The sequence below is a fragment of the Protomyctophum bolini genome, assembly GCF_963924005.1.
Source record: "Protomyctophum bolini genome assembly, chromosome: 6".
Classification (NCBI taxonomy): domain Eukaryota; kingdom Metazoa; phylum Chordata; class Actinopteri; order Myctophiformes; family Myctophidae; genus Protomyctophum; species Protomyctophum bolini.
In genome coordinates, this window is record NC_137867.1 from 36,688,281 (window position 1) to 36,701,683 (window position 13,403).

Here is a 13,403-nt window from a genome sequence, read left to right on the forward strand (position 1 = left end):
GTTGGGATCGGGAGTTGAATCCTTGACTCGCTGCCAGGCTGGATTAGCATGTTGTATAATTATTTAAAATATTATATTATTAAATTATATTTTTCTACTAGACTTTGTTAGTAGACGTGGTGCGTGTGTCACTTGATTACCCTGATTACCCTCATTGCAAAGACAGCTTGTTGACTTTATATATAACACGCCTATTTTTTTTTTTTATACATATATATATATATATGTTTTTTTACAACACAGATATGACCCCATGTTATTCTCCGTAGAGAAATGACTTCCGTGAACCAGGGGAATCGAGGGGACAGAGCGAGTATCGTCAGGACTTTGGGCGCTCTATTATGCTGACCTGTGTCCGTTGCCGAGGCCCCGGTAGGCCTTCTCCTGGTCCTGCATGCGTCCCAGGCTCTGGGCCACCACCAGGTACTGGTCGTAGTACTTGATGGCCTCCTCGAAGTCGCCCAGCGCCTCGTAGCAGTCGCCCAGGTTGCCGTAGGCGCGGCCGCGGTCCAGCACCGCCTCGTTGCCGCTCAGCTGCTGCAGCGTGGCCAGCTGCTGCTCCAGGTAGCCGATGGCCTCCTCCATCACCCCCACGTTCATCTTGGTGATGCCCATGTTGCCGTACACCTGTTCGGGAGGAGGTTTTGTTATTTGTATTGTTTTGTATAGACATGACAGACAGATACAACAACAAGACATAACAATGAGACAAACAAATGGTGTTTTAACTTTGAGTTATTCCTGTTTCTTTCCAACAGCGTATACCTGTGCCTCCACGGCGGGGTCCCTGAGCCTCCGGCCCAGCTCCAGCTGCTCCTCGTAGCTCTTAAAGGCCATGGCGTACTTCCCCAGTGCCATGTATACGGCGGCCAGGTGGCCGTGGGCCTTGCACTCCCCCGGCACGTCACACAGCTCCTGGTACACCTCCAGCTCCTGGGTGTGGTAGCCCAGAGACTTGTCGTACTGCTGCACCAGCCTGTAGGTGGCGCCCAGCGCGGCGTACGCACACGCCTCCATGCGCCGCTCTTTCACCTGAAAAGAGCCGCCGACGTCGAGATGCTGTTTACTTAATGGCCACACTGCACATTAAATAAATACATAATAAATAAACGTCATTTTTGTAACTTCAAAATAATTGCCTAACTCAAAATAAAAACACAATTCACCTGACTTAGGCCAAACAATGTTCCTAAGTCAACAATTCAGAAATTGGCCTAAGTCATTTAATCATCTTATGTTAGGCTTACATAACTGACAAGTGTCATTTTATAAAAAATGTAATAAAATGACGTAGGCCATTTTTAGAAGGTGACATTACGCTCTTTGCAGCTGCACTGTCCTTAAAGAGGGAGTGCCACAATTTTTGATGTGTCTATGAGGTGACAGTACTTCATTAGACACCCTGGAGTCGTTTTTATGTGCAATGGTGTATTAACTTTGTATTTAGGGTTTCTTCCTGGAGGATGAACCCTTGACAGACAAACGGGCCAATGAAATAAACAGTAATATAAAAAGTTGTGAGCGTGCGAACCATCCATTTAAGTATATAATATAGGGCTTAAGTGGTTAAATTTAGAATGTGAAGATGTCCTGTGCATATTAAAGGACCATAGCTGTGGTATGGCATGTTTAGCTTACTGGCTACAACTGCCAAATAGTTTTGTTTGATTGTTTGATTTTCCAGGAAGATTCCGTTCATTATAGAACGACTTGCAGATACTTGAAACTTGCTTGAGAGATGGGCAATCCAACAAACTAATTATTGTTGTGCCGTTATCTCTGTTTGTCAAAGTCATGTTATTGTGGCATTTCAATGCATTATCAAATGCAAATTGATCTGAAAAGACTACCAGAAATAGTTCCTGGAGAAACGATTGGTTTACAAGTGAAATTCAAATGTCCATGACACAAGGCAATTATCAACAAATGGGCTGGCAACTCTTAAAAAAGGCATTAATGTCTAAGCTGATGTAGGATAATATGGCCAATGAATCGATAATGACATACAGTATACAGTATATGTCTGTGGGTCTTTTAAACAATAATGAACAGTATTTATAATAATATTATAAATACAAATGGCATATTAGGCCAATAACTAATTGTGATCATACCTGATGAGCCAAGGCCAATTGCTGCTCATAAAACTGAATGGCTCCAGCCACATCCTTCTTACAGACAAATATGTCGCCCAGGTTGCCCAGCGCTCTGAAGCGGGCCTGTGCATTGTTCAGCGACTGCGCCAGAGACAGCAGGTATTTCTGACACTCCTCCGCCTTGGCAAAGTCCCCCAGGGCCTTGAAGGCCAGGCCCAGATTACAGTAGGCCTTGGCCTGGCTCAGTTTGTCGTGGAGGTCCTTGGCCAGCGCCAGGTCCTGCTCGTAGTACTTGACCGCGTCCTGGTAGCTGCCCAGGCAGTAGTGGGCGTAGCCCAGGTTGTGGCAGACCTTCCCCTCGCTCTCCATGTCCTGGAGGTCGGGGGATAGCCGCAGGTACTGCTCGTAGTAGGGCACGGCCTGCGGGAACTCCCCCCGGGAGCAGTGGAAGTTGCCCAGGTTGCCCAGGGCGCGCGCCTCGCTCTGGACGTCGCGGAGCTCGCGGGCGATGTTGAGGTGGTTCTGGTAGTGCTGCAGGGCGCGGTCGTGTGCGCCCAGCGCCTGGTAGGCCACGGCCAGGTTGCCGTGCGTGGAGGCCTGCGAGGCGCGGTCGTTCACCTCCATGGAGATCTGCAGCTCCTGGCGGTGGTAGCGCACGGCCTGGTCGAAGGCGCCCAGCGCGTTGTACGCGTTGCCCATGTTGCCGTAGGCGCGGCCCTGCGCCGCATAGTCGTTGAGCTCCTGCACGATGGCCAGGTGGGTTTTGTGGAGTTTCAGCGCGGTCTCGTAGTCCCCCTTCATCTGGTGGATGATGCCTGATGGAGTGTGGAGGACAAGAAAGGGAGGGAGGTTGAAGTTAACGGGCCCACTCAGAGGGAATGAAAGAGTATAAATTCTAGTGCCTCGTCAGCTCCTCTGTGTACAAAGCAGGCCGTTTGGATGTTAACCCAGTTAGACCTGAGACCAGATAAATTAAAAAAAAAAGACCTGACATTTTTCTGAAAAACCTAGGTTTCTGTGTCAGTGGTTCTCAAACCTTTTCATGTCAAGGACCCCGTAATTGTCCACCGACCCCCATCTCAAAATAGGAGCAAAGATTTGAGTTACAAATGTTTAAAAATATATGTATTAAAACTAAGACCTACACGCTCGTAGCGTGGCACTCGGTGCCGCACAATGTGCTTGTAGATCTGCTATCTTTCCAACAGCTAATCTTTAAAATAATAGCTAAAGTGGTAAAATGCTACGATGACACAGATGCGTTCCCGGTATTAATGGATTAAAATATGCTCGTCGCTGAGCCATCTGTTCCGCCACTCACACAACACACTCTCCCAGAGATATATGGTCATTAAAATGCAGCGCAATCACACAGTTGTAATAAAAACCAAAATGGAATCATTACATCGGCTAAGCTGTCCTTGATGAGTGTGTCTTAGAAGAATTTTACTGAAACCAACACGTTTCTCCACAGGGAGGGACGTGCTGATGAGGGAACAGCAAGAGGAAGAAGAGAGTGGAAGCAGGAGGAGAAGAGCGCGGGACTAATCGATCGAAAGCTTAGCAAACATGAAGCAAGCACGGCAAAATATAAATAATGAAGAGCCCTGTGTGTTCAGAGTATCACGTCTGATAAAATATCACCCTGTGAAAAAGTATAATAGCTTTACCTCACAGCCAGCCACTTGGCATGCGCGCGCACGCACACTGCACATACAAACAAATACACAAATAAACAGGCACAGTCATGAGACAAATAGACAGAGGAGGGGAGAGAGACAACATCACAGATTATCTACCTCATCCCCTGTTGCCTTTGAGAGTAGCAGACCAGTCATCTCTGGGGCGCTCCTTCCTTCCGCGGCGTCACCCCAGCTTTCCATAATAATAATTACACCACTGAAGCACACTGAAGGGGGAGAGCCGAGCGGAGCAGCTAGGCGATGCCTGCAGGCTACAGAGGATGGAGCCGTGGAGATTGGCCTCAGGGCTAACGATCAATCACTCGCTTCGCCGCAGAGAGAGCTTATGTGCCGAGGAACACAACGCAGCCATGCAACGTTCACCCACCATGCACGCAGCCTGGCCAGTCAACATGGCTTTGCTTCATCAGCAAGCGAGCTAAAGGCTCTGGTGTTTATTGCTTCACCAAACGAATGTGTGTTTTTTCTTTGGTTTAAACAACAAAATGGTCGTTTGACAAAGCATATAGTTTTGCCTAGCGGGCCACAATAAGGATGATGGCACAGAATGTGGTGGAGCCACAGAGAATAGGGATATCGGTTAGAGTGGGTGGAAAACAGGGATCTAGAGAGAGAGAGATGCTGTGGCTTGTGGCGAGAATGTGCCGGTGCCGCAGGGATCGCAGCCACCACCATGTGCGTTTTCCCATTTATTCCAACCCAAAGCATGCCACACTGCAGGCGCACACACAGGCTGAACAAACAGCGGGACTGGAGCTGAGCAGGAGACGACTGCACGAGGACTTCACAAAGCATCGGCACCGTGGCTCCACGAGCAACGGAGATGTTTGCTCAATAAAAAGCAGTGCATTATTGCCAATGGGAATGGAAACACTGCTTTAACGCTGCGTTGAGGTATCGTATCCATACAGTAGGCCACAGGGATGCATACGTAAAGCCTACAGTCTGGGGGTTTACACATTACCAGACTGAGGCAGTTGTTTCTTAGTTCTCCGCATCTGGGGAGGAGGAACCTACAGTGCAATGCTTTGATCAAGTTATCAAGTAAAAAAAGAGAGCTATGTCTTTCCCCTATGTGTACAAAGAAAGGCGAGATCAATTCAACAATTCAGCCCACACTGTCTCTTCTGTCTTTTCCAAAAATAAACTTCTTCAGAGAGCTGCCGTTGACTTTAATAATTCTGGCTGTGATTCTGCAGACAAAATCCGGTGTGATTTGCTGTGTGTGTGTGTGTGTGTGTGTGTGTGTGTGTGCTCTTGACTCCAGGAGGTTAAAGTGGCACACCCTGTAATCACCAGGTCATCACCCGCGAGGAATTAGCATTCGGGGCGCACGGCATGACCTGCTTCCGCAGGCCGCTTGAAGACAACAGTTCAATACAAAGACAGCGACATTATAACGATGCACAACTCATCATATCCCACAGGAATGACGGAACGAGGGAGCGAAGGGTAGCGTGCGTACGAGTGAAATCGATCTGGTTAGATTGGACAGACCGCTCGCGCAGACGTCCGTCCCTCCGTCCCAACATAAACACAGTGCACGACATGCCCTGGCCTTTCCCAGCGTCCACCGCTGCCAAAACCAAATGAGCATGCAGCGGTGGCTGGCTTCACATTGGCTCGGAGTTCCGCCGTTGTGGGCATCCCCCCCCCCCCCCACCCCCCAGCCCCGTGGACAGACTTTATGCCTTAGCCTGGGGGCTTGGTGAGCGGTGTCCAGTTTAATCTATTAAGACCTGGAACGCGTCCATGTCACCTTATCTTTTAACCACTTTTAACCATAATTTTATACTTTAGCTGAAAATGTGAATCTTTGAATATATATTCTTTCCCTGCGATCGTTTTTAACTCATTATTTGCTTCTAGGGCTATTTTCGGCGGACAATTACATCATTTTTGGGGACCTTGACGTGAAAAGGTTTTGAGCACCACCGATACGTTTTTCAGAAAACTGATCTGATTTAGAAGACATTTGTATAGAATCTGGTCTCGGGTCTCCATGACTTAACATGCACGGCAGGCCGGGCCGGAGGACAGCCGGACAGCCCCCTCGCCACAAAGTCACTCCCAAGGTCACGTCTTCCCCCGTGGAGGCTGATCCCACTGAGAGCATAATGCCTATTGATGTATTACCAGCGAACACGTTCCGTTCCCTGCTGGAGGCTAAAAATGGCGCTGGGGGCTGAAATATTGGACCCAAGGCCAGCGGAGAGGAGGAGGGGACATGCTGCTGCCTGGGGGTGGGGGTGGTGGGGGCTATAGGGCTGTAGGTTTGAGGTAGTTGGAGGTGGACTTGCAGTGAGCCTTGGGCTATGCTTGCAGCCACGTGATGCAGGGGGAACATCTTCCACACCACATAGTAAGAGGATTACAAAGGCAACTGGGGATGGTAGCCGACGGGATAGTAAATGAAACCTTACCATGATCCCTCTGTAAATGCCATCGGTTGGTACACAGCAAGATGGAGTCTAATAATAACGCCGTGGCTTCCCTGCCCCTCTCCTATGTCAGATTAACGGCGTTGGAATATGTCTTTAGAATATGTTTTCTTATAGAAATGTGGAACACATCGGCCCAGTGGTTTACGAGATTAGCGACAGACACACTACACAGCTGTGTTTGTATGTGTAGGGTGTTGCTGTAAATGAGCTACTACATAAATAATGCACGCGCACGCACACAGCCACACACACACACACACTGTAAAAATTGGGAATAATAAGGACAGCTCAAAATGACACCAGCAAAGATTAAACTTCACTTTCGTCAAGAAAACTGCCCCACGGCCCACGATGCACCGTGTGAAAGAAATAAAAAGGTAAGAATAATATGTGACTGTTTCATTTCCATTTGGGTGCTGCTTCTGACAAACCCCCGATCATATTATTCATAATACAGACAATAGACGCATGCACGCACGCACGCACGCACGCAACTCCATTTATTCCCACCCATAACCAAAGACATTAAAAGCATGGCGATGTGTTGTCACTTTGCATTACGTACTGTATAGCTGTGCATACATTAAACGATACGCAGCAGTGCCGACGTCGGGGCATCTTCACTGTCGTGTGTTATAGATCTCTGCGTCTCTCTCCTATAGCTCTGGAGGGTAGGGAGCGCCGCTGACTCTAAGAGGATTTCCCAATTCCCAGGGTTTCCCCGACAATGGCGATGCCGCCATATACAGTACATAAATAAGCCTTAATTATTATGCACCCGTACGACGGAGTCACGTGCCCAAAATAGGCGATCTACTACAGTACAAGCTCACACCGCGTCATGTCGCAACGTGTTGTGAGCTGGTAGATTTAATTGTTGTAGAGCTTTGCAGCTTGCCGGAGAATTATAATCGAGGCAATAATACTGTACTGGGGATAGAACAGACTTGACCATGCGGCCCCCGGCCAAAAATACTAATTCCAGTTCCTCATTCATTTTTTAGAATGGGGTCATTTTGAGTAATTTGCATCCATATTTTAGACCTCAAAGCGGAGTGGGGGGTTGCTGGAATACCAGTTATGGAAATACTGACATCCAGTCAGTTTTTAGCACTCTGCAAGCGCAGATGGCGACGCGTGGACGTCTGAAAATAGCAGACAGCGAGCGGTCAAAACGTGGAGAAATCATTCCTGTGAGACTGGCTGGAACCAGTATGATGATGAGTCCAGTAATACTACTTCTAAACAGCCTTTAGCAGGCTTTGGCTATTCAAAAATCGTAAAATAGTGTGTGCAAATCTTTGAATATATATATATTTTTAAAGCGATTTGTTTTTACTCAAATCTTTGCTTCTGGGGGTCCCTGGAACAACATATTTTGAAATGGGAGTCAGCGGGCAGATTCATGTTATTTTGGGGGGTCCTTGACATGAAAACCCTTGAGAACATGCACTGACATAGCAACATACGTTTTTCAGAAAACTCTTAAGATTTAGAAGAGACATTTTTAGAATCGGCGTCAGCTCTTAATGGGTTAATAATACTTCTAGCGATTAACAGTTGTGGCTCAGAGCTGTCTTTAATGAACCAGCTTGCACATGTCCAACTGTGACCTTGTAGCTAACGCAGGCCTATTCAAACAGCTCTCATTGGTGGACCAAGGTCGTCGGATTCCAGGGACAGAGTAAACAGGAAGTGAAGGTTGCTAATATTGTATGAATATTCTATGAGTTACTAATACTATGGTGGTATGACAGACTTCCAGAGACACAAATAAATGGCCCAGTTAGAAGCGAATCTCAACAGTACGCGGCACAGTAAATATTACCCGTTAGGAATGCGAAGGAGGTAATGAAGGGGAAAAAATCCAATCAAAACATGCAACATTTTATTAGCAAGTTATTATTATGTTGTACATTACAATCAGAGGAGGGAGGTAGAGAGCCGAGCGAGCACACAGCCCACCCTGCAGCCCAGGATGTGTGTGACTGTGTGTGTGTGTGTGTGTGCGTGTGTGTGCGCGTGAGTGTGTGTGTGTGTGTGTGTGTGTGTGTGTGTGTGTGTGTGCGTGTGTGTGCGCGTGAGTGTGTGTGTGTGTGTGTGTGTGTGTGTGTGTGTGTGTGTGTGTGTGTGTGTGTGTGTGTGTGTGTGTGTGTGTGTGTCTGCGTGTGTGTGCATATGCGTGCAGGGTGGGATAGGGGATAAGGTACCAAATCGTCACTGGCAAACTACAGCCTGACAGATACAGAGAGAGAGAGAGAGAGACAGACAGACAGTGAGAGAGAGACAGAGTGAGAGAGAGACAGAGAGAGAGAGAGAGAGAGAGAGAGAGGGAGAGGGAGAGGGAGAGGGAGAGGGAGAGAGAGACATAAGCAGACAGGGGGGATGGATGGATGGATGTGTGGGGTGGGAGGCCTGCCAACATAAGCACACACAGACGGAGGCGAGCGCTGCATCCCCTCCACCCGCCTCGCAACCCCAGCTGAGCTGACTTCCCCTCTGCCCCGGCTGAACCCTCCCTCCCCCTCCCTCTCCCTCCCCCGGACCCCCCTCCCTCCCTCCCTCCTTCAGCTCGCCCCGCCAACTGTCACCCGTCCGTCCGTCTACGCACATGACATCTGCCTCCTCCTCCTCCTCATTATATCAACACAACCTTACAGTGCATTTGAACGTCTCAAACTTTTGCTTTTTTCCCCTCTCTCTCTCTCTCTCTCTCTCTCTCTCACGCCGTGCATCGGCCTCTCCTTGTAGCAAAAGAGATCAAGTTTCCTGCTGAATTTGCAGATGTGCACGGAGGAAAAGGGCACAGTTGCTTAATGCAAAGGAATGCTGCGAGCACTTGTGTTTCACTTTTAATAGGCCCGTGGCGAGTATGGTGATAAATGCACACGAGATACTACATCCAGTACGTCGTGTAAGCAACGGGACTGAGAGGAGAAAAAGAAGAAGAGCGAAAGAGCAGTTTTCTTCTTTCAGGAGCGCTTGGTCATCAAGAACGGTCCGAAGCACAGCAACTCCCTAAACTCCCGAGAGAGAGAGAGAGAGAGAGAGAGAGAGAGAGAGAGAGAGAGAGAGAGACAGAGAGAGAGAGAGAGAGAGAGAGAGAGAGAGAGAGAGAGAGAGAGAGAGAGAGAGCAGAGATTCACTGGGCCTCTCTATAGTCCAGTTTTTGGCACGTTCTGTCATGAGACTGGGCTGAAGGGGGCCTTGTAGGGGGGGCTACTGCTGCTGTTTTTCCATGAACAGAAACCTGAGGCCTGCATGGCTACAGAGATACACTAGTACTACACGCTCAAATCCACAGTCAAAAGTGTGAATTTTTACTCTCAAAGGTTAAATTAACCTCTTTGTTTTACTGCATAGGGATTAGGGAGAGGAAAGTGAAAGTGGCATGATAACAACACAGCCCTTTCTTTGGCCGTCCAGCAGTCTGCCTTAATGTCTCCTCTCCCTCCAGTCAGCCTGCAGAGAGTCGAGGATGTCACCGCTGAAGAAGAGAATAATATTTGTTTGGTTTCCTTCCTCGCGGCGTTCTTTTCATTCATGCTGTCTGGACCATTAGGTTCACTAAATTCTTCAGTAAATCCACCCAGCAACCCTTCACTGCTGCTGCTGCCTTTCTCCCGGCCAGACCAATAAAATGTCTACAATCTCAAGGCTTAAGTATCCGACTACCTGAGCACTTCCTACGGCTCAAGTCTCTACGCTCTGGGCCACGGAGAGAGGCCTGGTATGTCTGCCCCGCACAGCCCGATCTTCAGAGATCGCCATGTTTGGGTAACAAAGAGTCTGGCAAATTGTCCAGTAATAACCAATTTCTGGGGAAATATATTAAATTGGTTCTCCAGACAACTGGAAAGGGATATTCAGACAGATTACTGTTTAGCAATATCTGGTTGCTCTGATGAGACAAGGGCCTTTCCAAAAACAGATCCTTAAGGCAGGTATGGTTGCTGCCAAAAACAATGTATTAGTGTCCACCACAGTATACTGATAAACTGGAAGTCTCCAACTTCTCCATGTTTCAAGAGATGGCTCAATGAGACGCTCTCCATGGACCATTGCTAAGCTGGAACAAATCCGTCATGACGGAAAGAATGCCCAAGCTAATCAAAACAATGTGGATGCCATTCCTAGTGGTGTTTGACAATAATATTTGAGTATATGGTCTGTATATCTGGCTGCATCTTTCACTATTGGACTCATAATACTGTAACTATCCCTGCTTTATGATGGTCATCCATCCCATGCATGTGTCCCCTTGTATTGTCTTCCTTTTGTGTGTGTGTGTGTGTGTGTGTGTGTGTGTGTGTGTGTGTGTGTGTGTGTGTGTGTGTGTGTGTGTGTGTGTGTGTGTGTGTGTGTGTGTGCGCTCGCTCGCAAGTGACGGAGACCAGTAGTGGAAAGTAACCAAATACATTTACTCAAGTACAGAGTAAATACAAATTGTAGGTACTTTTACTTTACTTGAGTATTTCCAATTTTCTATACTTCTATGCCAGTGTAGCTTATCCCAGAAAACATCTTCACATAGCGGACAAATACTAACCCATGCAGACTGGCAGAAGAGAGAATTCTTCATATTTCGGAATGCTAGAGATAATTTTATTTCCCTGTAGATCCGTTACTATTTTAACATTATACAGCAGCTTCATTGCCAGTCCAGGAACCAACCTCACAGACACCTTTGTGTATACGGCAATGTGTTGACAGTAAACGACGAGAACTTATTTTGCGGGCGCTTTCATCCCGGTTCGCGTTCACAAATGACTCCTAAACGGAAGAAACCGCCAACAGCATTAGCGGTATAGCATTTTACATAAGATGCCACGGTTATGAAAGGGAATCACGAGGAAACCTCTGCAGGCTAATGCAGCCAAGCAAGCAGGCTTTCATATGATTTCACTGCTACCTCAGTCAGAGGTGGATGGCAGTACAAGCAGTCTTCATATGATTTCACTGCTACCTCAGTCAGAGGTGGATGGCAGTACAAGCAGTCTTCATATGATTTCACTGCTACCTCAGTCAGAGGTGGATGGCAGTACAAGCAGTCTTCATATGATTTCACTGCTACCTCAGTCAGAGGTGGATGGCAGTACAAGCAGTCTTCATATGATTTCACTGCTACCTCAGTCAGAGGTGGATGGCAGTACGAGCAGTCTTCTGTGGCGTGTTGTGATCTGCTCATTCCTGCTGTTTCCCGCCGTCACCAGACAGCCATCCTCAGGGACACAGGGTAAAAAACAAGGAGAGTGATTGCTTAATTAAGCCCTTCACCTCAGGCCTCGCTAACCGATGGCGTCGATGTTTCAAACGAATTCTCGGTAAGGCAATAAAAAAAAAAAGAGAAGAGAAATTGTAATTTAGAGGCTGCGGGTGAAAGCAACTTAAACTAGACAACCTCGGAGAGGTCGCAATTTTAAAAAATTGCAGAGTGTGGTTGCTGCAGTGGCTTACATATATATACCCCTCCCACTGATATTGCCAGCCTGTTACAGTTTCAAGTCACACCTTAGATCGTGTGTAAGTAATTCGGAGGGGATTTAACCCCCGAAATTCTGGTTTTCCGACAAACGGTTACATTTATCGCGTTTGCGGCGCCCCCTATGGATGAAAATGGAATTGCTTTTGGAACTCGGTTGAACGAACCACCCCGGACATGTGATTCAAATTTGGGATGGATTGGACATTCCGTTTGTGATTTATGGCATTTTTCGTGATATAGGCCCCTCCTACTGACTTCGGAAGACGATTACGGCCGAACGATACGCACTACCGAAAATCTGCAAATCTGTTTTAATCGGATGGGTCCAGAGATCACGTGTACAGATTTTTGTGAGATTTGGACAAAATCTGTAGGAGGAAAAGCAAAAAGTGTGTTTTGGACAAAATTCAAAATGGCGGAAAATCCATCATGGCGGAAATGGGCGTGGCCTATATGGGGAGATGCGTCATGACCCAAGGAATCCAGGGAAAAAATTATTTTGATTTTACGACATACGGTTCAAGAGTTATGAGCCAAAAGGTAAAGTGGGCTGTTATAGCGCCACCATGAGGCCGACCTAAAAATATATATTTTTAATTAATTTTAGTGATAATTAGGAAATATTCCTCCAAGTTTTGTAACTATAGTGCTTACAGTCTCAGAGGGAAAAATACTTGAATGTGATTTTTTGCATTTTTCCATTGAAGTCAATGGGATAATTTAATTCACTAATAAATTCATATCAATTAAACTATACAACATTTCTCTTAGCAAAGTACACGCCATCGATTCCCGATTTTTCCGGTCAATTTGACATATGGCTCAAGTGCGTACAGTCAAAACTGAGGGAGGGGTAGTGCGTCAAAATAAAGACTAGTGGAAGAAAAATAATAAAAATAAGTGGAATAAAGTGTTACAATTACAAGAGTCTGGTTGCCCTGTTGGGCAACCACACTAACAAGGCGAATGAATGAACCGGGTGAAAAAAAACAACACAATACAAAACAATGCTTCCAAACAAACGTATTAAAATCTCTTTGAAGTGTGTGTGTGCGTGCATGTGTGTGTGTGCATGCGTGTGTGTGTGTGTGCATCCGTGTGTGTGTGCGCGCGTGCCTGTACGATGACGACAATACAATTTAGATTCTGTTTAATGAGTAACAGAAATATGAGCTGAATGCAAGGCCACCATTTCAAATTCTCTCCCACATATTACATATTGCTGACTAGGGGGCGAGTTAGCCCGCTAATGAATAATAAATGGGGGGGAACTGGAATGCAACATTTCTATATTATCCTTTGTGGGTCAGAGTGTGCTAAGCTACTGTACGGCTGTCACCACTGGGCATCGTACTGTATGTAGCTGGATATTAAAGCATGGCGTCTTGGTGTAGCAGGGAGCTCTACATGCCTCAGAGCTATCATGTCACACGCTGCTCCGCCCACACTGCACGCATCATTAAAGGCAAGCTGAGAGGGCACAATAAAAATAAAGTTCTCTCCTACTTCTCTTACAACTTCTCGCTGCCATAACCGCTAGTGCAATATACTGAATTTATATGCAGTGCAGTTAGTTAGTCATTTGATTGGACAAGAAGCATTTCATGAGTAGACTACTGATGTGAACTGGAATTCAATGTTAGCTTCCCTACAAGGCGACCCATTTAAATATGGC

General features: G+C 46.8%; 1 protein-coding gene across 4 annotated transcripts in view; it reads right to left on the reverse strand.

Moving 5' to 3' along the window:
* ttc28 (tetratricopeptide repeat domain 28) overlaps positions 1-13,403 on the reverse strand; it is a 304,979-nt gene that overhangs the window by 56,468 nt on the left and 235,108 nt on the right. For 2 of the 4 annotated variants that reach the window (XM_080765021.1, XM_080765022.1), the window contains 3 exons: positions 2,115-2,911; positions 766-1,032; positions 350-627 (listed from right to left, as the gene is read on the reverse strand). In XM_080765021.1, the coding sequence (XP_080621147.1) occupies positions 350-627; positions 766-1,032; positions 2,115-2,911 (1,342 nt within the window). Of the gene's footprint in view, positions 1-349; positions 628-765; positions 1,033-2,114; positions 2,912-11,155; positions 11,181-11,371; positions 11,498-13,403 lie in introns of those variants that run through there. The other 2 variants (XM_080765023.1, XM_080765024.1) reach the window with 2 other exon arrangements.